General features: G+C 43.2%; 1 protein-coding gene across 1 annotated transcript in view; it reads left to right on the top strand.

The window, feature by feature from the left end:
- Positions 1-23,087, top strand: part of LOC126533726 (uncharacterized) — a 342,383-nt gene extending 319,296 nt beyond the window's left edge. The window contains exons 10-13 of the mRNA XM_050180916.2: positions 1,228-1,391; positions 5,540-5,749; positions 8,070-9,003; positions 14,383-23,087. Of these exons, the coding sequence (XP_050036873.1) occupies positions 1,228-1,391; positions 5,540-5,749; positions 8,070-9,003; positions 14,383-14,426 (1,352 nt within the window). The 3' untranslated portion in view covers positions 14,427-23,087. The remainder of the gene's footprint in view (positions 1-1,227; positions 1,392-5,539; positions 5,750-8,069; positions 9,004-14,382) is intronic.
- Positions 23,088-25,053: the final 1,966 nt, after the last annotated feature.

The raw sequence follows: 25,053 nt of genomic DNA, 5'->3' as shown, positions 1-25,053 counted from the left end.
TCGTTACTCTGCCCTCTTGAGTCTGACAGCAGACAGTACCTGCAATGTAATATCTTCCCAAATAGAGAGAGAGAGAGAGAGAGAAAGGTTGTACGGAAAGACAAGGAGGTTAACCAGAGGTAGTCCTGGTGGGCTACTCTTCACGGGTGTAAAGGAGTACAGGGACAAAACGAGAAAGAGGGTTTAAGGAGAAGAGAGAGAAGCACAAGGCATATACAGTGCATGGTCCCAGCAAGCAGCGTTCCTAAGGTATATCATGTTAGGCCAATGGACCTCAGGAACCTGAGCACCGCAAACAAAGCCTCCTGCGTGAATTTCCTTTTGGAGCACTGGCTTGGAGCATTTTGTTCTGATAGTGGACGACTGTCCAGTATGTCTGGCACTTTACGCATTGCTTATCTCTCGGTACTATACAGTGCAGGCACACATAGATAGGGTGTGTGAGTGTCTCATCACAGCTACATGCATCGCACATTGGGCTGTCGGCCTTTCAAATGAGAAAGCGCAGGAGTTATTCAACACAATGCTAAGTTACAAATGGTACAGCACTATCTGTTCACTTTGTGTTAACTTGTGTGGTAGTTGTAGCTGACCTTCCTGTTGACAGCGACTGGCTGTCAGTATCTTAACTTACTTGGCTTAACTTCTTAACTTCCTTGACTGGCTGTCAGTATTGCTTAACTTCCTTAACTTCTTAAGCGATACTTCCATCTTTGCTGCAAAGCAACAACAAGGGCGTTGCTAAAGTTCTTAGCAGTATGCCACGGGACTAGACGAGCACCTTTAGTATGGCAACTGTGTAATGTTTTTACGCATCCACTCCTTCCCTTCTCCTAATTAATCGTCATTCAGCACTATACTTTCGCTCCCTTCGGCTCTTCCTCAGTACAGAGCAGCAGGCTAGAGCACGCCAGCCCAGGCCGACCTCTCTGCCTTTCCTGTAAATAAAATACCTTTCTCTCTCTCTCTCTAACCTTTGTTGCAAATTTGCGACCGCCTCGATGTGCTGTGAGGTGGTGCAGTTAGGGGTGAAGGATTACAATTCTTTACAACTCACTGAAGACTGTAAGGGCCTCTACAAGGGGTGTAGGTTTCATGAGGCACCGAGAAAAAGCAAATAGGGTGCGCACCTAGTGCATCGAAGTGAGCTGCGTTCTGTTCCGTACTGGGTGTTCCGACTGAGCCGACGAAAGTTCTTACGAACCCTCGCCGGCGGTTGTGTCTCAGGTGCCATTGCTCTGGCAGAGTTCATTGCCGACAGCCAGATCATCGTGAGGCTGGACCTGCGGGAAAACAACATCGGAGTTGGCGGCCTCATGGCGCTCGCTCAGTCACTGAAGCTGAGCAGGAGTGTCACGCGGCTAGACCTGGACCAAGTCAAGTCCGAAAACGTGAGCACAGCCGAATTTGGCCCGGTTTGATTTATTTTGGTGATATTTGAAATGTTGGCAGCTTTCATTGCTGGCTTTTCTGCACCGTTTGGTTGTCAGATGCACAGTACTGACGTAAGTAATCGAGAAAGTATAACACGCACATGCGCACCTAATGGCGAGCATTTATTGTTCACATATTTGAATTGATCAGCAATGTAGCGGTCACAATGAGACAGTTCGTACCATGTGCACGGAGATGAACAGGCGGGGCAAAAGTTCATGGGATGAGGTTTACCCGAAAAAGTCGAATATCAGCCCTTGTTTTAGCTTGCAGCCGTGAAAGCACTGCAGCCATTATGCTGGTTACATGCACTAGTACAGATACCACATTTTAAATGCAGGCTGCGTGCCCAGGTGCAGGAAATGTATTTCTCATTTTCACAGATTTCACAAGCCATAAATTAATAAGACTGTCTCGCAGTAACAAAGACACCACTAACACGTGCATACACGTACACTATGACTGTGCTGCTGAAAGCCAAGTCCATTCAGCACTTGACGAGACAAGAGGGTAGAGTGGGTTGTGTTTTTATGGGAATTAACCATTGGAATGGCCAATTTGGCATCTTTCGGCAATACAATCACTGCGTGGCCTTCAACAACTGCACCCGACTGACTGGCACACTCTCGAGTTGTTTAATTGTGATACCACGTAATGGCCACCTCCGCGTTTGGCGATGTGAATAATCTCCTATGTCACATCGTATTCACACCTATTTCTGGAAGATGTGCTCTTAACGTTAATATGGTGGGCACCCAATGTGAATATCCTAATCAAATTGAAAAGGTCAAGCACCGTTAGTGCTAAATCAAACTTTCGACATCTGCCATCATAAGCTGAACATGACTTCATTGTCGTGGTTTCTGACAGGAGCACCACTCTTCAGTAATTCCAGAACACAAGGATAATTTAACAGCTGTGAACGGTTGTTGCAATGAATCAACCCTAATTGTCAGTGCATGTTTTTGCCTATAGGTCACCTCATCAGATTTTGCCATCGTAGACAGACGAGTGTGGTGCATATATCCATGCATTGACAATCATGTTTGCAGAATACTGCTTGGGCATACGCTGCAAAAACGGCTGAAAATTCTAACAGAGGCCTGTGTGTCCATCCTCTCAGAGGATTCACTCTCCCCGGCAGCAGAGGTGATATCCCTGGCGAGGTGCTTCTGTATCATAGGCTTAGCACATACAGCCCACAAATAACCAGCAGCAGCATACACACAGCTTGGGCACTCCCGTGAAATGCCGAGCGTGTTAAACTGTCTCTGGAAATATGCCATGAGGCAAGGGTTGCAAGAGAGAGAGTAATTAAGGTTTCATAGCGAATAGTCGTTTTAGGTCACTAGTGATGTACATTACCATCATGTACATGATGAACATAATCTATGATAAACGTTACCACCATCTTTGGCTCCAGTTTAGAGAAAGCAGCAAAGAATGTCATTTATGGGCACTGGTTGAGGCAATAGGAGAGAGGCCCCTGCTTTGGGGAGAGTAGTCTTCCTCTTCGCACCATGGCCTTGCAACATTTCATTCGTTTCCATCTCAGCCACTACGAAACCCTCTTTAAAAATTTCTGGACGCAAACACGGGAAACAAACAGACAATAAAGCCAAGGAAAGCATTGGGGAAATTAGCTGTTGTTTTTAATGGAAATGTGCAAATGATGATTAAGGTAAAGGGAGATTAAAGTAGATGGAAAAATCATCTTGCCATCAGTGGGAGCCGAACACACATCTTTGGCGTTACGCGTGTGGTGCTCTGCCAATTGAGCTACTGTGACAGATGCTTTCCCATCCACTTGCTTGCGTATTTGTGTGCGCATGTGTACAAGGCTTGACCTTGGGAGTGTTAGCCAGCACCATTGATGGCTATGGCAGTGTATGTAGAGCATATTTTTAACCGCCACCGCCACGTAGTACAGGAACTTCGTAGCAGGCAAACTGGTCAATAAGTCCTTGTATGCTACCTGAAGCCATCAATAATGCCAGAGTCAAGATCTTCCCTACGCAGTGAATCGAAAGGCTTGATTCTCCCTGGATACGGTTAGACAACTTCTAGTGTATAACAAGATTTCCAAAGAAGCTACTAGTTAGTGGGTCCTTTAGTAAAGAAAACAAACACGCAAAGGGATCCTTAAAGGCCACTCCAGTGATTTTTTGTCCTGTCATGGTAATGGCATTTTTATATTCTTAAGACTGCCTACGTGCGATAGCAGAATTTTTTCACAAATTCGAAAGCGATTCCAAATAAGCAAAAACGCGCAAAAATGAAACTGAAACCTGACCGAGCAGCCGAGAAAACATCTTCGCGTGTTGTCACGAGCGGCACACCAGTGGGAAAGGCATGCAAGGCATGCGGCTCCCACCGGCTCGGAGAACAAAAGCAGTGAAGAACAGACACTCGGCTGATTTGTGACTGCGACGGACCGTTGGCACAATGTCCTTGGGTGACAATGTCAGCCGCACCAGCTCTTCGGAGCTGTCAAACAGCGACAGCCACAATTCCGACGAATTCACTTCTCACGAATCGCCATTTGCATTCGACTCACCATCATGAGAGCCAGGACCCAGCGCAATGCACCACGTTGCAACGTGACAACCAAGGATAGTCCTAACCACTGATTATTGAACGTGCTGCTTGCTCTTTTAGGTGTTTAACCTGTTCTCAGGGCAGCGTTTTGCATATTTCCTGTAAGATGTTGTGGGGCACTGCTTTCCACGTTTGTATGTCAAATTATAGAGCACGCATAATTTCCCCAGTAGGATGTCACTGAGGGTCCGAAGCACTGACCGGTGCATTTGTTTACATCGGTATAGTACAGCGACCGTCCATTGTTCGCTTGAAATGTAAAGCAGGTCACACATCAGTGGCATAAAATAATGTCAGAACATAGCAAAACACCCACATTTTGTGCATGTAAGCAGTGTCACATCACTCCGAGTTGCGCTGGTATGAGGGACTGGACAAAAAAAGTGAGTGGGAGACAGTAGGACGCTTCGTTATGCTGCTTACTTACCATTCTCTGTGCTCTTTTCACGCCCACAATTCATGTGTTCCATAAAGTAGACATAGGTTAAGACTTTGCACGTATGATGGTTTATTTAGAAAGCGCGTTGTTTTACCGCAGAAATGGCGATGCCAGTACTGGCATCATTGGCAGCTGAATGAGGTGGTCATTTACGGTGTTCTATCAAAAGGGCCTCTTCTTGCTGCCTGTTTGGGATATGAGGCAAACAGTGAACCTCGGAAGCTAAACAGTGAGCCAGCACAAAAATATTACGCCTATCTGTATAGTCATATGTAAATTATTCAAGCCGGCGAGGATAACTGGCAGCCTTTGCGAATGGTACTTGACATACCAATTCTGATATTGCACCGTGTCGTTGCATCTTGATTTTGTGTGTGCACTGTATGAAAGGAGGAAGAGCTTTCTCAAATCCATGTGGTCAAAGCTGCACTACAACAGCAGTTTTTCTCACCTGAATGGCTTAATTATCTTCGTGTAAGTCGCCCAAGTTCCAAGGTAGTTTAGATGCACAAAGTCTGTGACTGGTGATAGGCCTAGCCTCAGTTGAACATGATCATCATCAGCTCAAACTCTGTGTACTGCTGGTGAGGGCTGAAGTTCGCGCAGCCAAAAAACACAACGCCACTTGCCCGTCCACACGGAATGTAACTTCTCGTGACAGCAACTTCTCACTCCAAACCAATAGCTCACGATTGCTCGCTCCTTGACACTGTTGTCGGCCATTCATTCCTAGCACGCTCTTCATATGCTGCCATTTACGTCATAACACAATGTAGCCAGTAGCTGAGGAGCAGACAAGGCAGGTGGTTCGGAGGAATTAACAAAATTCATTTCTAAATAATTTGCTGAACACTCAGACCTGCTTTTCTTTTTTAGGACATGGTGGAAGTCTGCAGAGGAGAACGTACCCTGCAAATTTCATTGACATGGAAAAATTGCCAAAGTTGCCCTTCCAATGATTGCCAAAGGGTTTAAAGGGGTTCGTGACTGGCAACAGCTTGGTGAACAATGCTCTGGGGTGTGTGGGCATCCCGTGACACGTGCGCCTTGGTTGATGCGCTTGCGCAGGACGCCAAGGACAGCGTTCAGGACCAGCGAAGGCTCCTCCTGGAAATTGGCGAGCAGTGCCGCCGTAACAAGAGGCTCCTCCGACTGGCCTCCGTGTCCAGCGTCTGCAATGGTATTTCGGATCCCAATGCGCCTAGCCTGCCGGACCTCGCCAACTCCACACTCCTCGCGAACGGCACCATCATGGCGACCGATGCTGTGGCTACTCAGGTGTGTTAGTGGCTCTGGCACTCCAGGTTTAGGAGCAAGCTTTAATTAGCTCTTGCCCTGACCAGTCTTCTGAATTGCAGCTAAAGGAGACTGGAGTAAACCTGACCACTTTACTGGCACCTATTCAAGAAACCCATTTACAAACATAGTCAAGAACATCTACTTGGTGCTTTAGTTGGAAGGTACCTTTTTTATTTAGAGAGAGAGAGTAGTGCATCCCCTCCCTTTTTTCTTGTGCTGGTAAATTTTGCTTGCCTTTTTTGTTGCTCCATTATGAAATGCATGCAAACTGCAACGCAAACTGCACACATCAGCCTGTGTTCAAGTGCATTTGCCACCAATATTTACATGCACAAGTGCAGGGCATGTGTAAAGAGCCAGAGGCAGTGCATGAAAAATGTCTTCTGAATTGCCGCTGAAATGTGTGTGTTGTAAAAAGCGATAGCATCGGTTCATCGTTCCACAACTGTTTTGAATATGTGCCCCTGGTGCGGCAGGAACATGCCTTGCAGCAATTTTCCGAGCGTTGATATAGGTGGGGACTGCAAGATCGACAACTGCCATCCCTGCGAGCTAGATAAGACACGAACGGCCAGTCTCAACTCTAGGTGCCTGACGTTCACTTCACTGCAGGCTGGCATTTTGCCATGCGCTCCCATGGCTCACAGTATTTTGTCCCCGCATGTACGGTCTTCCACACCTCTGCCTAGAGTGCTGATTCATTAGGTTGTGATGCAAAGAAACCGGTATTTGTGTGCTGCTGACTGGCCTGAGAGACAATGCATGTGGCCATCAAAAGCCACAAGGATACCCAGGCAACGCAGTATTCAGCCAGGTATCACGAACCTAGGAGCAACTGTGTTAATATGTACTCTTTTTCTGCCCAGCTCTTGAGTGCTCTAAACAGAGATATTTACGAATGACTGTACTATCGTGCTGGATCAAAGCGTAAAGATAAGGAAACAAACAAAAATCCATGCACCTTTCTCGTTTCATATATATCTACCAGTATGACAGATAACAATTGTCATCCACCCGAATGTAGCACAAAGCTGTAAAGGAAACCCATATGGTTTTTCAGAATGAAAGCTTTGCAGATGAGGGAGAATTTATCCTGGTCTGGGATTTGAACTAGGGTCCAATGCCTTTCCAAGGTACTCGCTCTACCATCTGAGCTAACCAGGAGGCTAGCAGATCGCAGTGTAAGGGCGAATTAATCAACTTCAAGCACAGGGACTTTGAATATGGCACATCCCTTCTGTGGAATGCCACAAGGTGGAGAAAGTGTTATGATAAGAAAGAATTGTCATCCATCCAAATGTAGCATGAAGCAACAAAGGAAACCCATACAGGTTTCTCAAAGAGAAAGCTTTTGCAGTTGAAGTAAGATTTGTCCTGGTTCGGGATTTGAACCCAGGACCAACGCCTTTCTGGGGTGGTCGCTGCAACATCTGGGCTAACTAGGAGGCTAGTAGATCACAGTGCGAGGGCAAATTAATCGACAAATTGAAGCACAGGAACTTTGAATATGACAAGGGAGTTCTGTGGAATCCTGCATGCAGAACTGATTCTTTTGTAGCTTTGTACTACATTCAGGTGGATGACAAGTTTTCCCTGTCATGACATTTCCTTCTTATGGGCTTCTGCAGAACTGATTTGCCAGATCTACCAGCGTATATGACATTGGTGCGTCCCATTTGCAAAGCTTTGTCTGTATTGAGGCTCGTGCACATTTGTAGCTGCTGATTATATGCCATTGTCATACACCACTATTTCAACTAATTAAGCATAACAGTTGTTCTAGGAGAATCCTGTTTTGAGCTGGTTAGTTCAACATGTGGGCAAAAGCAGTGAGCAGTGTTCCTCGGTTGATGTCATTCAATATTTTGCATGCAGAGGGACTTGCTGAACTGTCATGCTGTCATGAGATTTATATTGACCGTCAAAGTTGCATCTGAATTATGCTTTAGCGATGAGAACTGCCTCGCTTTGTAGTTGGGTTCTTGTCGAGATCTTCTGTTTTCTTGTGTAAAAATAATATTGAATATTGCGCAATGGTGCAAAACATACGGGGACAGAGAATAACTAATAACAAGACGGATGCCAGTCCTCTCATATTGTGTTTTCAGTTTTCTCCTATTTCTTGCTGTTGGCTGTTCTGCAATACACATATATGTAGTATACTATGTTGTTTTCTCCCCATTAACATATCTTTCGAGTATTATACATGTAGGGTGTTCTATTAACTCCACTTATGTGCATTAATCATGACTACGTTTTGCATGTCTCGGTCCTCTGAAATTTGTTGATCGAAATCCAGGCACGGCCGCCATTCAGCACGAGCCTCTCTGTCAACGCCGTTACGGGTGGCAACGCTGCACCGCCTTCAAGCCCGGGGACCAGCCGGTTCCGTGTCTCTCGGGTCTGCCTTGAGACAGATGCTGAGAACGGACCGGCCGTCTCGGAGAATCCGAACACCGTGCAGCTCCGCAGTGCCGGCGCCGATCACGCCGCCGCCTCGGTGAACCTGGAGCGCTCCTACAGCGCCCCGGCTTCCGTACCATCTCGCTTCACTGTGACGCCCGTCAATGGGTTCAAACCTGCCATGGCGGGCACCGTTGGCATTGCAGTTGAAAAGAAAGACGAGAGTGTGACATCGGACACCACAGCGGAGTCAAACGAGCACGATGATGCTTATGGGCACAACCACCAGAACAATGAAGTTGAGGACGAGGACGAGGATGACGATGAGGACGACTTTGTTGGGCATGCAGTGTCGAAGCCCGTCACCATTTTGACGGCGTCTGGAGCATGCCGTCGAGGAAGTGCAGACGACTTTGAAGAGGGAGGAGCAGACGACGAGGGAGGGAAGCAAGATGAAGAAGAGGAAGAGGCCAAGGACTCGCTCTCAGCGCCGCCCTTGCCGATGCCCGGAAGGACAAGTCCCACCTGGTTCATGTACCCCTCCGTGTCTACATCGGCACAGCCGAGAAACGGAATAGCGGCGCCCCCTTCCTCTGGTGGCGTGGAGCGGAAGCGCAAGATCAGCTTCCAGCTGCCGGAGGGCACGACAGGCGAGGGAGGCCGACTTCTCAACGGTCGTGCTGACCGGCGTATGAGCACGCCCGCCATGCCGGTGTCGAACAGCGCCGCACGCAAGAAGCTCACGGCACTCAAGCTGTGCAAGAGGCTGGAAAGCCTTGACTTGCGGAGCACGGTGCCCCTGTCACCAACCCGGCTTTTGGAAGGCTGGGGTGAGTGTCGGTACCTCATGACATTGCTCGAGTCTTGCCTCTGACATTGGCTTTATTGCGCAAAGGTCTTTTGTGAAATCGGATTTGAAACTCTACAGGGTCAGCAGCTGAACGATACTAGGGAGTTTTATCCACTATGTACAGCGCAGTACATTGTTAAAGGATACGCATCCTTCCGTCAAGGGTAGTATTGCCCAGCTTTGAAGCAGATGGATTGCGGCTGGCAATGCTGGCACCTTTCTGCATACCTGTGTAGTTCTCTGATGTTGCTTCAGTCGGCATTTTTATATGGTGCTATTAATTTTCTTTAACAGTGGACTGCACTGCGAAAATTTACAGTTGTGGTTTTAGCAGGATATTAGTAAGAAATTGCAAACATGCAGTGCGGCATGTTTGCATCTGGTAACATTGTGCTCAAAGCAGAATGTATGCAAATATTCTTCCATCGTAGATGCTTGTTGGTCGAAAGATATTTGGTACTAAAAAGGTTTGAGCTGTCGAAGAAACCTTCATGTCAGCTGGTAAAAGAATGTAGCCACAGAATGAAATAAGGGCCGATGTCATTTGGCGGGGACGTCATTTGGGGAGCACCATAATACGTCATCACAACTAGAATTTCTTCTGGCCGTTTTGTACCAGTGTTCTGCTAAAATGGTAATATGAAGGCGCAAACATGCAAACTAAAACTCTCTATTGTCTAGTTGCTGGAAAGTCAATGTTTGTGCGCACACTTCTGTAAAGAAACTGCCATATAGTGTAACCATTCCTCAGTCCAGCACCTTGTCAAGGTACCGCTGCACTATGTGTAAGACATCTCAAAACATCATCACATTGTAGATCTTTGTTCATATAAAGCATCCCATTGTGCTCTAGTCATATGTGTCGTACGCTATCACTTCTGGCAACACCATGAAACAGGGTCATCAGACTTCATAAATTTTCTATGGAAACTGTGTTTCTTTCTTCTCATGAATTCAATGCTACAAAGTTTTACTTCCTGAGCCATGCCTTATTGGGACCTAAGATGGAAACCATGCTTGTGTGAGATTACGATTGTCTTGGTTCACTGTCCTCCAGATGTCATACAATTTATCCTGCTTGTTGTTTCTGAATGTATAGAGCTGGTAGGCACTGTGAAGACATACCCATATATGGTATTCTGGTATTTTTTAAAAGAGAATAGACCGATTACACCACATCTCAAGTACAAACACAGTAACCCTATCGCCACCATGATGACAGTAGTGCTTGGTGATTTCCCAGAGTACTTAGATTTAAGGCAACATTAAGGGGAATGTCGAGGGGAATGTCATTATGGACTTTTCCCGTATATATTCGGGGAAGTTAAGGGGTGCATGCATCCGTTCAACCGCACTCCTGTAATAGAATTTTTGTATTCTCACCTGCCTGCATACCTCTTTATCTCGGGAGGCGGACAGGTTTTTCCTCGGCACAAATTTAGCACGCTTCTTTAGAGGTTCGCCAATGGCAATTTTTCAATTTCAAAGCAAAATCGAATATTGAAAACCAGGTGTGGATCGAATCGAATGTGTTTTGAAATTGAATACTAATTGCCTTGTAAAAATGCATCTTTCTCATCAACCAAAAGAACACACACACACAAAAAAAGTTTATTGCACAGAAAATAATGTACAGGAAAATTATATGCTTTGTAGTCAACAAAATTTTCTAGTACAACACTTTTGCTTGGCAGTGTCATAACTGCAGTTACTTACTCTTGTCATGAAAGAAGTATAACTGCTCGACTAGTTCAGAAAGCAGTGACACCCTTCTGCATGTCACAATTCCTTCACACACCGAAAAAGGAACTGCTCATTTTACACAGTAGCGTCTAGTATCAGCAGGTATCTCTTTGCAAGCCGAGCTCACACCACCCCTTAAGTGAATCTTTCTCTTGGCCCAAAATGTCTTCATGCATAATATCTTTCAACCTGTGCTTGTGGCAATGAAAATTTCTGCTGGTTGATGCTTCGCCGCAATGCATTTTGATCGCTTTGCCGCATAGAACGACTGTGCTGCAGCGAAGCTGACTTAAAGAATCAACAACAGCAATTTTTAAGTGTTCGAATATTTCGAGTAGTAAAAGTGTCTTTCGAATTGAATCGAATACTAGCCAATTCGAATCGAATGTTCGAAGTTCTGAATATTACCACACCTCTGCGCTTTTTAACATAGTTTCTGTTCGGCCAACTAAGGGCCAGCTACTACTACCATGCTTCACGGCAGCGATGGTATAGCGAAACTCATCCTGAAATCGATACCATTTGCGCAGAACGCAGTCGTGATGTTTGGAAACAAGTGAGCGGCATTCTGTGCCTAAGCCTCACATAAACGTTACTTGTAATACATTGGGATACTGGGACTTTACGAAAATGTCAGACTTTCCCAAAAAGCAAACAGCAATAAATGTAATCACGCTGCTTGCCGTGATGCCATATTCTTTTTTGCATTATGCTTGTGTGCCTATCGTAGGCGGGAGGCAGGAACACTGTCATTGCCAAAATAGCAATGTCACGCACATGGAGAATTGAATCAAATTGCTTATCATTATTGATATAGAGCATGATCATTGTTTGGCTTAGACTGTGTTATGTAACAGTTTCTAGTGCTGGAGACACGTGCGTGTCGTTGTGACTTTCGAAGAGAAGCTGAAGGCTATTCCAAAGGATATGCATGACTTTCAGTGCCTTATATCATAAGCAGTGAAGAGCTGTCAGCATCACTCAGCTTTTTTTTCACCTCTGGGAGGCATGTTGTTAAGGACATGTTGTTACGGACATTCAGTCAACAGTCAAACGTCACATTGCAACAAAGCTGAATCCAACACAAATACATTTGTTATATCCAATAGTCACTATATACACATTCCTTGCGTGCTGGTAGTGGTACGAAACATATTCTATCTACATCCTTATACCTATTAGTTAGCTATATTCGTGATGGTTACGTCAAAGTTCATCTGCACTGCAATGCTAAGACACAACCACGAATATAGACATGCATGTGTATCTGTGTCTGTCTTCGTGGTTGCATCTTGGCACTGCTTTATGTCCTTTAGAAGAAGCTTTACCTCAAGAGCTCCTATCAGAATACGTAGGAACGGAGAAATCATTTTGATCGGCATCGCTACGTCGATTTTGATTGTTTGTTGCACTTAAAATAAAGAAAAGGTAGAATACACCAGATGTACAGAGTTGATTCTTGATTTAAGCCATCTGTTTGTTTACAAACACTGTTGAAAGCTGAAAAATTTAAGAAAACTGAAGCGTCAAGCTCACATCTCAGTCACTCGGCAATAAAAAATGATATTGCAGTTCTGTAAATAGCACCTATATACTAGAGACATATAAAGCGGACGCAATAGATGTATTATACGTTGGAGTGCCACCGGTTTGTGAGCTGGACTTTTGCAAAAGCTCTTGTAAACACTGCAGAAATTTCACATAAGCTGTAAATTCACACATCACATTTGTCTGCTTCATGAGCTATATGACTGATGCAATTTACAAATCTGCGATACCCACTTTTTGTTGCGGAGTTATGGATTTACAAACATTGTGCTTCAATTTCTTTTTAATTATAGATTTTCAGCAATATTTATAGGAACTGTGAGGCCTTAAAGGAAAACTCTGTCTCTGACAGTCGGTAAAATTCAGCTTTCTCCTAAATGCAACAAATTCAATTCAAGTTAGTTCACTGGTTGCCTAACAAAAAGTGTTTCTGCATTTCACGCCTATTTCAACAGGGAAATTGGAATTTGCCTGAGCTTGGACATTCTCTTCGTTTGTTCCCTTTGCTGGTTCAGAATTGCCTCGTGCATTGCAGTGTATCTCAGCGATGGGCAAGGGTTGTACCACACCAAAAGTAAACTGGGCTACTTGGCACTGGTTCATATTTGTAACAACAACGCGAAACACAGGCACGGAGAAAGACGTCAAAAACAATGGGAATACGGCGCTGGCTATGAACCTACAAATTTATTTGAGTCTGCTCCTTCTTATAGCTGACATGCTATTTCTTGGTGCGCATTCGGTGGCATAAACACAGGAGCAACCCTAAGAAAAGGAAAAAATGAGAGCAGATGCAACAACCAGCCGTACCTTGCCCTTATTGATATCGAAATGGCCCTGCTGGAACGAAGACAACTGTACCTGAAGCAGTGGTTTTTGCTTGAGTGAATTGTCTACCCCACCCCTCTTTTGTGTTCCTTTTCTTGTGTTGTGTTTGGCAATAAACACGCTCCAATAATCTATAAAAAGGGGCATCAACTCGAGTAATTTCATGAGTCGATAGTGGCGTGTTCCTGTCGTTATCGTGTCTTTGTTCATTCCTGTATTTTTTTGCACTGTTGTCATGTCAGTGGCATATTGAACTAACTAAAGTTGTCAAGGTAAATTGCATCAGAAAATTTGCTATATGCGATGTACAGATGAGCCATAGGCATGATAGCTTACAAGAAAACATAATTATAGTAGCATACGAGAAAACGCATAAACGAAGCCTCTTGGAGGACAAATGTTCATGTGGAAGCCAAAAAGATGTGTGTGTGTAATATCCCTGCGACATCCATGGTAGGACATCCAAAAATGGACGCCCAGTGGATGTTCTATTTGTGTTCAAAATGGTGCACAGACATTGGGACATGATTCGGACATCCTACGAACGAAGTGTTTGAGCTGCGCTTCACGAAATAGTAGTATTTTCTGGCTTTAGCTGCAGTATTTTTCAAGCTTTAAGGCTGGCAGGTCTGCTTTCAACGAGAGTGACAGTGGAGGGGGTTGTCATCACATCTTTCACATTATGTGCGAGAGAGAAAAAAACGATCACGACTATGAGCTCATGTTCATACGTGGTCACATGGACTTAAAACAGAAATTTAAATTGTTCCTGTTTGTGCTTAACAACGTCTGAATGCTTCTTTTGCTGCCACCAAACCCTGAATCCCAGGATTACCGCAACAGTACTTAGCAATGTGAAAATGTTGCCTTCACATCACCAGAATCACGCTAGGCCATAAAACATCAGCGTTTTTGAGTTCTAAATGCACCTTCAGTGTCATTTTAAAACTGCAGCCAACCTCACTGGCTGGCTCCTCATATTCTTCAGCTACTGTTCAATATCAGTTCACAGCCAATCTTACTGATTGGTCTCCAATACACGTAAGGTTCTTTTTAAAACTATTTCATATCACCCTCACTGGTAGGCTTCTGTTCATCACATATGTCGCATTGCATAGGTGTTGCATCGCTATTCGTTTGCTTGTTTGTTTCTCTGTGCTTGAAGTTGTGCTGGCAGTTGTGTGTGATCTCTTGTTATCGCTTCGTGCTGTCTAAATGTCTGTGTCCTTGTCCTTTGCAGCCTTTCCAGAGCCATCAGTGGACTTTAAGTACCCATCGGAATGAATACCTCGCTCGCAACCTCACGAACGGACTGAACTGGGCTCAGCACACCAAAGCTGAGCCTGCGTTCTGAACAGAAGCTGGACTCGCTTGCCAGAGACGATTGCACATGCTCTCAAACTACTAATGTTCCTAAACATTCAAAGCAAGATATTTCATTTTTTTTTAAGTTATTGCGCCTTCTCGGACAGCTTCCACACACCCTCCCTTCTTTTCTTGTTTTTTTCTTCTTTTTTTAATGTTTTTATCAGCCTCATGTGAAGTGTGTACTCGTGCAGCTGCTGTTTGTTTTTTATGTTTTCACCAAGTGTTTTCATGCGCATAGTTGTTTCGCTTTACCGTCACAAACGAACACGTCGAGTTTGTGTGTACTGGTCACATCTGTGGTGGCAACCCGTGGTTCGCAGCTGTTGAGAGATGACTGTTGTGCAGTTACTGCAGCACACATCCTGGCGCAAAAGTTGCAGCCAACAATAGGAGCCCCGTTTAGGTGACATTAACTGAAGTGACAGAGAAAGGGTTCTCGTGTTTGGATCACAGCAGGAGTGTTTGGAACAGTGTTACTTCCAGCTGTTTCCGTGCGTGGTTGTGGCCTTGTGGGGCAGTATCGGTGGCAAGCACAGCCATCTTTGTCATTGCCAGTCATTATGTTATGCTGTTGTTGCCATTGTAACGGGGAGCTCATACATTGCAATTGTTGTGGAGGGCAGCAAATGCCTATTTTATGTTGGTGTTTACCATCGAAGGAAAGTCGAGGTTAGGCGATTCAGGAAACAAGAGAAAAGCTGTCACATCTCATATAGTACATGGCAGAACCTCTTCTTTTTTATTTGTCTATATTCATGCATGTGTCGTCCTCATTTTGTTTGACCCAACACTTCTAGGCATGCACGTCGTGTCGTTCATCTGTTATCTGCTCTTATGTTTCCGTGTCACAAAGGCTTACCTGTGACATTGTCATGCTGTCACTATAGGCAGCACATTCTTATCGGAGGACGTAAGGTCAAACTTTCATTATCTTTGTTTCACATATGTAGGGAATGCAGAAGTGCCATTAGTTTTATAAGCTACCACTTGAGCTGTTTTACCTAGGCTCACCGAGTTTAAAAAGGAAACTGGGCTAAAATTTTGCAGCAGCTGAATTTTTATCGAAGTGCTCTAGTGGCTTTTTACACAGGTCGAGTGTTTAGATTTTAAATCATCGCAATCGCAACTTTTCAACTTGAGGTACCTCCTGAAGGACAGGTTGGCAAGATGCTATGGGCTGCATTTGTTATGACACTGAAAGGAAAGCGACTTCGAACCCGTATTTTGCATTTCAAATAAAGGCATTATGTTAGTTGTGAAAGTTTTTAAAATTTCTTGTTCGTGAATTATCGCTATGACATACAGTGGAATTCTTTATAGTTTGTTGTGCGCTCTTCTGAATACTTGGCAATGTACATTGTAGGGCTGCGAAGTGATAGATACATTTAAATAATTTTTATAACACAATTTCTTGCTTTGCATTGCTTCTCTTTTATCACTATACAAATTTAAATAATTTAGTAAAAATATAATCAGTGGCTGCCTGTCTTAGAGAATTATTTCATAACTAATGTAATATCATAATTAACATAATTTATGTCATCAGTAATGTAATCAAAGTTTGGTCTGAAGTCAAGAATAGTTTTTATACTAAATGTTTCTGAATGCTGCATTTTTGTTTTTATTTTTATGTTGTGTCCTCATTATGTAGTACTATATTGACTGTATAGGCACAAGTCATGCCCCCGTTGTTGTTTATGACCACCGACTCATACCAACAATACTAAATGAAAATCTGGCACTGCAAATGTTAATCAATTATGGTAAAACCATGGGCAGTACATGGGTATTTCTAGCTCTTGCCATGGCTTTGTTATTAATGCACTTTGGCTTTTCTTTTATTATCCTTTGAGGCTCTATGCTCTTCAGTGCTTTCTTTTTAAAAGCAGTTTGATTCTTTACTAGTAATGAATAAATCATTCTGTTGGGCAATTCGGACCACGCAAATAGTAAATCTCAACATATTTAAGTCTGCATGTTGCTAAATCTAGAGGATATTTAAGCAATTGCACATGCTATGAGTACTTATTTCTGATGTCCTAAACAGTTCCTTCTTGTTTATATTGTTCCGAAAACCATTGTTCATGATTGAAAATTTAATGTAAATTAGGTCACAAGAAATGTTATTTCAAGAAGCTCATTTAAAGACAGGAGGACAAACTTTTATACGATCCCACAGACAAGTCATACCTCGTTATAAGAAAGTCACATCTGACAAGAAAATGCCTTCTTTATGTCCGATATTCGTTATAAGCATATGTTTGGTAAATGCCGACATTTGCAAGAAAGAGTTTAGATTAGTTTTTATATCCGATAATTCATTCTATCCGAATTCATTTTGTAGAGGTTTGGCTGTACTACCCATCATCCTCATGCTGGGGTGCTGGTGCTCTGGACACCATCGAATCCCACCATGTCAAATTGTGTCATGTTGGCATTTTGAGCTAATCAGAGATGGTTTAGCCAGGGAGCCAGTCAGTGAGGACGAGATGGTGAATTTTACTGTGTGGTAGAATTCGACTGCAGCTTCTAGAATGGCATCCTGGCACCGTCTAGCAGCTATATTTGCTGTGCAGGCAAAACACTTGTCCCAGGTTTTCCTTTAGCATTTTTTGTGTAAAATTTTACGTTTGTAACTGTGTGAAGTTTCAAGGTTGCTGAACGCTTGCGTCTTGGTCACAGCGGGGGGTTTTTGTCATCGTTGCATCGCAGCAGTGAATTATTGCTTTGTTTCTTTGCTTTCATGATCGTTGCAAGATCAACATTTTCGTCATATTAGGAGCCATGTCGAGAGTTGTCAAAGTACCAGCTCTGAACACATTTCAACGCGCCCTTGACTTTGAAGGGTTCCTGGCACTGTAAGGCTCAGTTACCTCATGTTGATACCATTGTCAAATGGGATTATGGGCTTGTGAAATGACCCTATGTACGATGCAGTAATGTAGCTTCCAGCAGCTGTCAAACACTGCTTTGCAATTCTACGTGACATTTGGTCATCGCTCTTCCAGGTTTGTTTGAAGTGCATCATTTCAGTAGTTGATGTCATGGCACAAACGCAGTCTGCTCGACCAGCTATGATGTGCTATTTCCTGCACACTTGTTGGCTATACTGGAAAAAGCAAACACAACAAAAGAAAACTTCGAAGAAAATTGGACACCTATTTTCGCAATCATTGTTTAACTTCCGCAGTTGCTGAGTGCATAATTAGTTTGAGGTGTTTCCAGTAAGTTATCTTTTAAGCTAGTTGATAAGAGATTCATGTGCACGCCTAACTTTTTTCTAGCATGGTATACAAAGTCGAGGGCATCTGAAAATCATATGAAATGATGAAAACAAGGAAACTGACTGGTAGTTCTAGAACAGGTGTGATTGGAGATGTCTAGGAGAGTATTGTGTCTCGCTGTGCACCTATAATTAGGCTTATCATGATTATGACACTATCGGGTGTACTGACAGGGTCGACGCATGAAGTGCCAATGACATGAACGAGAGGAATAAGGAAATGCTTCTTTCAGCGCTTTACCTTACTTGAGATTAATAATCTAAATATATATTAGTTTGTGGTGATGAATGTACTAACAGCTACTGTTGAAGCGTAAAGAAATGATAGTGACAGAAGGGAAGAATAACGAAACATTTCCTTTTGGCACATTATCTGATCGATGACTAAATCGTCTGCCTTACTTATTAAAGCCAATCCAGTAATCAACCTTGTTGAAGGAGCCTTTGAAAGTAAAGAAAGTAAAACTGCTTAAATACAATCTGGCTTTCATAGCGTAATGTATCTTTATCTGCTGATATCTAACACTCAACAAGCCATAAAAGTGAGATGAAGTGTACGTCCTTACCGTGAGGCATAATGCTACAGGTAGTCGTTTGCATTAACAATACTCTGCCGTTGTGGAACTGCAACTGTTAACACAAAACGTCCTTCCATGTTGAAGCATTTTCACGAATATCCAAGATGCATTGTTGACACTGAGTGCGTGTATTACCAAAGCGATACAGAAATCCGAAACATCTTTCTCCAAAAAGCATTTGCGCAATGCCGAAAGTGTGGTAGTGCCTCTAAAAGTTGATAGTGTTAATATTTTAGCATACATACTATATATCGTGACTTGCTGTGACATTCCGAGATTGCATGCGACATAGAGATGCCTTTTATTTCTCTAGAAAAAAAGAAGAGTGATATGTGCCACGTATCTTTCCGATTCAGCTGTGCTACTGTAGACAGGTGAAATGCACATCTCTTCGAGTGCGAACACAAATAAGATGCGAGAATTGCGATAATGCAATTTATTTTCTCATCTGAATAACAGTGCATTGCACATCAAACTTATGATCGAGCGTCCTAATCTGTCCACTATTTCAACAACCTTCCATGACTTGCCATGTTCTAGGTAAAAAATGATCCCTTTGGGTATGTCGTTTGTCTGCAGTATTACAACCAAGACCGCGATTTTGTAGCGGTGACTTTTCCCGATGCTAATGCCTTTTGCACTTTTCGCATTGTTTGTGAGCGGTTGACAGATGCTCCACCCCGGACGGAGCCTCGAACGCAGCCACCCACGAACGCTAGAAGTGCCAAAAGGCGTTAGCAGCTAGAAAAGGCATCGCTACAAAATCGCGGCCCAAAACTTCACAAACAGCTTTACTGCTGGCATTTATGTGTTTAGGTGAAAGCTTGTCTTCCCGGTATTTTTCCATGTTGGAAACGTCGAAATGTTTATGTTTAAAGTGTTGAATGGAGCATGTGCGATTTTCGAACACATTACTCGTGATATGCACTGTGTTTAGCCACAGTGTACATAGTATCGAACTTTGATTGTCATCTCTATGAAATAGTCATGCACCATGTTTTCCTTTGCAGTGCTCAAGCAAGGCTTTATTTTTTTATAGCTCATGCGCACTGTTTTAAGTGTGTTCTTTGTACGTCCATGCCAGCTACGTCATTTCAGCTGTGCTGTGAGCTATGTTCTGCTGAATGTTGTTGCTGACATGATAGAGCTAAATGGAAATTAAGGAAGTTGCATAGGTTGAAGTCTGCCTCATTTAACGAAATTGTAGGGATTCAACAATCATGGCTAGCATCGTTTTGTGCATGTACAGTGTTTATTTTGTTTATTTCCACACTTTGTGTCATTTAATGTTAGCACCAGCTGCGACACGGTTGGACCACTGTGTCTGATGAGGAAAGCTGGATGTCGTGCAAAAGTTCATGTGCTTTCCATTAAGTATCTTTGGAAGGTCTTTTGCACTAAGCCAGTAGCATCGGTGTGCCACGTATAGTATGTGTAAATTTGCCCACTATTGTTGAAGAACATCTGTCAATCACTTTATTTCGAAACTGTGCCAAATTGGGATGTGTGTTCTTGTACACGGGTTCAGAACAGTCATTAGAATTCAGGGGATACGCATGGGACAGAAACAGTAGTTGAAGAAATGCATCCAGTTGATGGCTGATAAACAAAAATTACTTTGCGCCATTTAACACCCTGGAAATTCCACTTGATAAGCGTTCAAATGTCAACTACACATGTCTGTCAAATAGTTGAGGTTTGATATAACTGTATATACAACCTACAATACCTTGTCTTGCTTCTTTGAAACATTTGCAGATGTGTGCATATATGTATATATATATATATATGTGCAGAAATGCGGGAAGGTGACTATTTCTTTTTAAGTCTCAGTCTCTCAAGATCCCTTTTTGTCACCCACAATGTGTTTCTGACCAAGAAACTATGTGGCTTAATCTTGGTGTTAGAGACTTTTTGGCTAAGCATGTTACTGTTGCTGCATCACTGGGGCGTATTTTTTTTTTTTATATGGGAACCAACTCTCAGTTTCTCAAGATCTATTTTTCTCGCCCATGATGTATTTCTGACCAAGGAACTGGGTGATTTGATGTTGGTGCTGGTACTGTTGCTACGTCACTGAAGTTCATTTATGATGGGGACCTACAGGTTCACTGTGGTTATGAGGGAAAAGCCAGCGAAATGTTAACACGCAATATTTACCGGGCAGAGCTGAACAAGGACGCGACTATTTTCAAAGCACAAGTTGCACGCTGGTGCTTGTCATCGTGTGCAGAACGATCTTCTCCATCTCCCACACTTCACTATGGCAGCAAAGGGAGGTAGCTGTGTACGTAGCTCCGAAAAAAAAAAGAGCACAACCGCCGATTTCATCAGATATTCTAGTGTAGCATGTACAGACCCCTTCACAGCTGTATAGAACATGAGAGCATTGCGTTTGAGAGTGTGTCGGGCAGGGAAGCTGCCATTTTTGCCCAGTGCTTTTGCAGCGCCTTGCCCAGTTCTTTCCATGCCTATGCCAGTTATTGCACTTCAGCTCTCCTGTGAACTACGTTTTGCTGAATGTTGCTGTCATGATTGAGCTAAATGACAATTAAGAAAGTTGTCCCATGCAGGGCACCCTTGGCATTGGCATATGCCGTATTATGAGAAAATTAGCCTGGATTAGTTGGTTTATTGCTGGCAAGGAAAGAGCACTGGCAAGCAACATACACACACTGCTCTCGTGTGTGTCGCTCCTGTGTGCATGTGCTTCCTTCGTTTTTTTTCCTCCCCAACCATGTCACTGTCTGCAGTGGCCATCTTTACGTGCACTTCTAAAAAAAATTGAGTAGTGAAGGCCCGCGCACCCGACATTGTGAACTAGGGAACAAGTACTCTAACCAGATGGTCTCCGACAAGCGATCCTTGTACACTTTGGAGAGCACGTCGCGCCCGTGCTCTAGATGAACGTAATCGGAACCACGAGTTTCCTCTAGCTCTTCTACATTACCAACCAACTTTCTCCTGTTGTTCCACTTTGCTCCTTTTCTTACCTTGTGTCTTGGCAAAGCAGCCTCTATACTGCAACTGGCAAAGAAATAAAAAGAAATTGTTGATGCCGAAGAGCCCACCTGTAAATATCAGCTAACAGAGTCATGCCTAGGTGTCTCTGTAGGGAAGTGGTAGCTAATCAGTGTACTGTAACTTTCGTGCACAGCCGGTGTCTCTAGCCCTGTGATGTTGATGATATAATAATGTGCATGCATTGTGATAGATGTAGCATTGTGTATAGGTACACATATACATAACACAAGACATACTGTGTCTAACTTTAGAGACCTCTCTTTTTTCTGCCATTGCCACGTATGTATAACATTGATCTCATGTGATTTGCTGTTTGTTGTCCTTCTCTGTCTCCAATTTTACTCATGGAGTGCAGGTGCAAAGTGTTTGTCGAGGAGTTGTTGCTTGCTTTGCTTGAAGATGTTGCAAGTTTGGGGAAACGTAACGCACCGAGTTTGATGGGATGTTGAGTAGGGCAGTTGGGACTGTGATTTAAGGAGTTGACATTAGACACAGTTTTGCAAAACGACGCAGGAGTTGCAGTCTTAGATGTGCGTATCTTATGAGAAATTCTGAACGCATATGCATGCCTAAACTGCACATTTGTATAATTTCTTCCTCGTTGGACGTTTGTAGTCGCTACTCCAGCACTTTTCATTGCAGACATGTTTCTCAGTTTCCCATGCAGAGTTTAATGTTACGTAACCAGTAAAATTCTTCACTGGCACCAAGCGCTGCAAACATTAGGGGCATTTCACGAGCAAGAAAAATATAACTGGGAATTACATTAAACTTGCTTCTAGCGTGTTTTCATCATTGTGTCGATGCCTCCACTTTGCATATTTGCACAAAGACCACGCCGCAATTTCGCTGAATGTATGAAGAGTTGCTAACGAAATGAGGTGCTTTATGCGGCATGCATTTTGGTCATGATAACGCTGTTATTAGTATCACACATTGTTAAGCGGACACGCTAATGTTGGCTGATATGCCAGGCCAAAAGTAAGTCCAAAACATGTTTCATGTCATTGCTGCTTTAATTGTTAAATGAATATATCGAGGGTATAGCAACTGGAAATGTTTGGCATCACTGTGTTTGGCATCTCTCTGCTTGTCAGTTACAGTGCCCTTAAGTTCCAGTATAGCAGCATAACGAAAAAGTTTGCAGTGGTTGTTTCTATACTGAAATATTCTGTTTGATGCATGCGTTAGGCAGTTGTGTTGTGGGGTCTCATAATAGTCGCATCCTTCCTTTCATTCTCTTGAGTTCTCCCAAGTGCTTTTTTAGTTTTCATCTGCTCCGCATGTTTCGGCATCACCGAAAGTATGAGGCTGTGGACCTGTGGTAGACGAGTGAAATGTACATAAAGCTTGCATATTTGGAGTGAGATGTTGAAAGAGAACGCAATTGCCTTTCCATTTTTTTTTTTCGTGTTGCATATAACGATCCCACATTACGGTGTATCATGTACTCTATACTCTAATGCACATAGTAGTTGTTTTTTTGTCTCCTACTGACGTCAAGTTTGATGGACTAGAGGAAGAGCCTTTATTTTGTATAGCAGAGCCTACTTCCCAGATGTTCATGTTTTTGACAGAGTCTGTGTAACTTGTCGTTGAGCATTACATCAGTGTTTAAATGCTGTTGATGTTGTATCAGACAACTCTCAATGTATATAACTGTTCAATAAATCGATGTTCATGTTACAGTGAGCCATGGTCTCCATGTCGTTACTGTGTGCGCATTCTTGATGAGGGCTGACAGACACGTCTTTGTCACATTGCAGTTGACTAATTTAAACCAAGCAGTGGTGCTTAAACCTTTCACTGTCACAGGCCGTCCAGTCGATCAGGGACAACGTTGCACGCTGTTTTTATCACAAAAGCATAAGAGCAAAATAGTTGAGAAACTTCAGGTACGGTATGTAGCCAAAGCGTTATATTTGCTGCCAGAATTTCGCTTAAGTTGCTTCTTATATCACTTGTGCAAAATCGTCGATGATGAATGGTAATGATGCATGCTAGAAATAAATAAAGGTTATGGTTACTATTCATTTAAAGTGGTTGAAGTAGCAGTTAAATTCAAGGGCATTTGTTTCTCACCTGACATGCACCACTGGGGCAAATTCCTCTTCGTGCGGAAGTGTGTTTTTTCCAATTGCCTTCGTTGACAGCCTAGGAATGCAGCAGCAAGTACTCTGTTGTCCAACTCAACGAGAATTTGCATAGATGCGCCATTAAATTATGTTCACTCAGTTTCGTGATATCAAGGTTGAGACAAACAACTTTCAATATTGGCATTTTTTGGGAACATTGTTTTGGAGAGCACATTGAGGCACAGAGTCGAAAAGGCAGGTGCCTTGCAATTCTGTATGCAGAGCTTATACCGAATTAGATTGCCACTTAATACAGATGCTTTGGATGGTTCTTTTAAAGGGACACTTGTTTGTGTTCCGTGTCTGGAACACCCACCACCTGTTTAACACTTTGTTTAACGCATTTATTTAACACTTTGGACAATATAGCTGTACCACTGGTTGCTCTTGAATGCCCATCTCAAGATCAAGGGAGATCAGGTTCAATCCTAGTGGACATAGCATCCACCATCTATAAGATATGATATGCAAATCATTGATAAGATGTGCAAATAATTGCAATGGGCTAATTATTGCTCAGCCTCTCTCCATGAAACCTCTTATTGTGGCGGAGCAGGCTCTGAAAAATTAGCTAGACCCTACTATAATCTGATCGTAAGTGGTTTCGACACGTGAAACTCCATAATGAAATGAATAATGACATGTTACTGGGAACGCGTTTTATTGTGAAATATTCACTTGCCCGTTACACTTCTTGTTCATGCACTGGGCGGGGCATGTGCAGAACGGGCCCACATGGCACGTAGTGCTCCTGTCGCTGACGGCCGTGGCACTGGCAAAATGCCGAAAGGGTGCGAAAGCCCACGAACACGCGCAAAGTGCCTCGAGTGGCCGGTCGTGTGGCAATTTTGCACGTATTTGCGGGTGTCTTTCATGTTTGGAAAATCATTTTTATGTAGCACGTATTTAGCAACAGAAAGCACTATCAGGAGTTTTCCATGTTCCTCTACATTTCTCTCATTGACATTTTTCATCTAATGATAATATTTGAGAAGTTGATTAATTAATTACGACAAATTATGTAATTAGGTGGAATGGAAAAAATAATCTGAGTATCTCCAAGCGACGGCAAACAAAATGCATTAGCTTTGTTCTGTCCAGGCGTGGCATGTGCATATTCTTAAAGTTTGGCTAAAGTTACATGGGACACCCTGTCTATAAATATATACATATATATGTATATACATATATATATACACACATACACATACTCCTCATTCGTGTAGGCCTTCGGCCATGTGCAACTGGCTTATTGAACTAACTGAAATTTTCAAACTAATTTGCCTAAGAAAATTCATAAATTAGGACGTACGCACAAGCTACAGATGTGATATATCTCCGAATTAATTGTAATTCGAACATGCATGAAAACACGATCATGTCGCAAGGAAAGACAAAGCCTCAATTGAAGGACGAATATTCATGCACATGTATGCCGAAAAAGGTCTGTGTGGGATATCCGCAGTAGGATATCCAAAAGTGGATGTCTGGCAGATGTCCTATTTGTCTACAAAATAGTGCAC

The sequence above is a fragment of the Dermacentor andersoni genome, chromosome 7 (assembly GCF_023375885.2).
Source record: "Dermacentor andersoni chromosome 7, qqDerAnde1_hic_scaffold, whole genome shotgun sequence".
Lineage (NCBI taxonomy): Eukaryota > Metazoa > Arthropoda > Arachnida > Ixodida > Ixodidae > Dermacentor > Dermacentor andersoni.
This window is presented reverse-complemented; position numbering and strand designations above follow the sequence as displayed.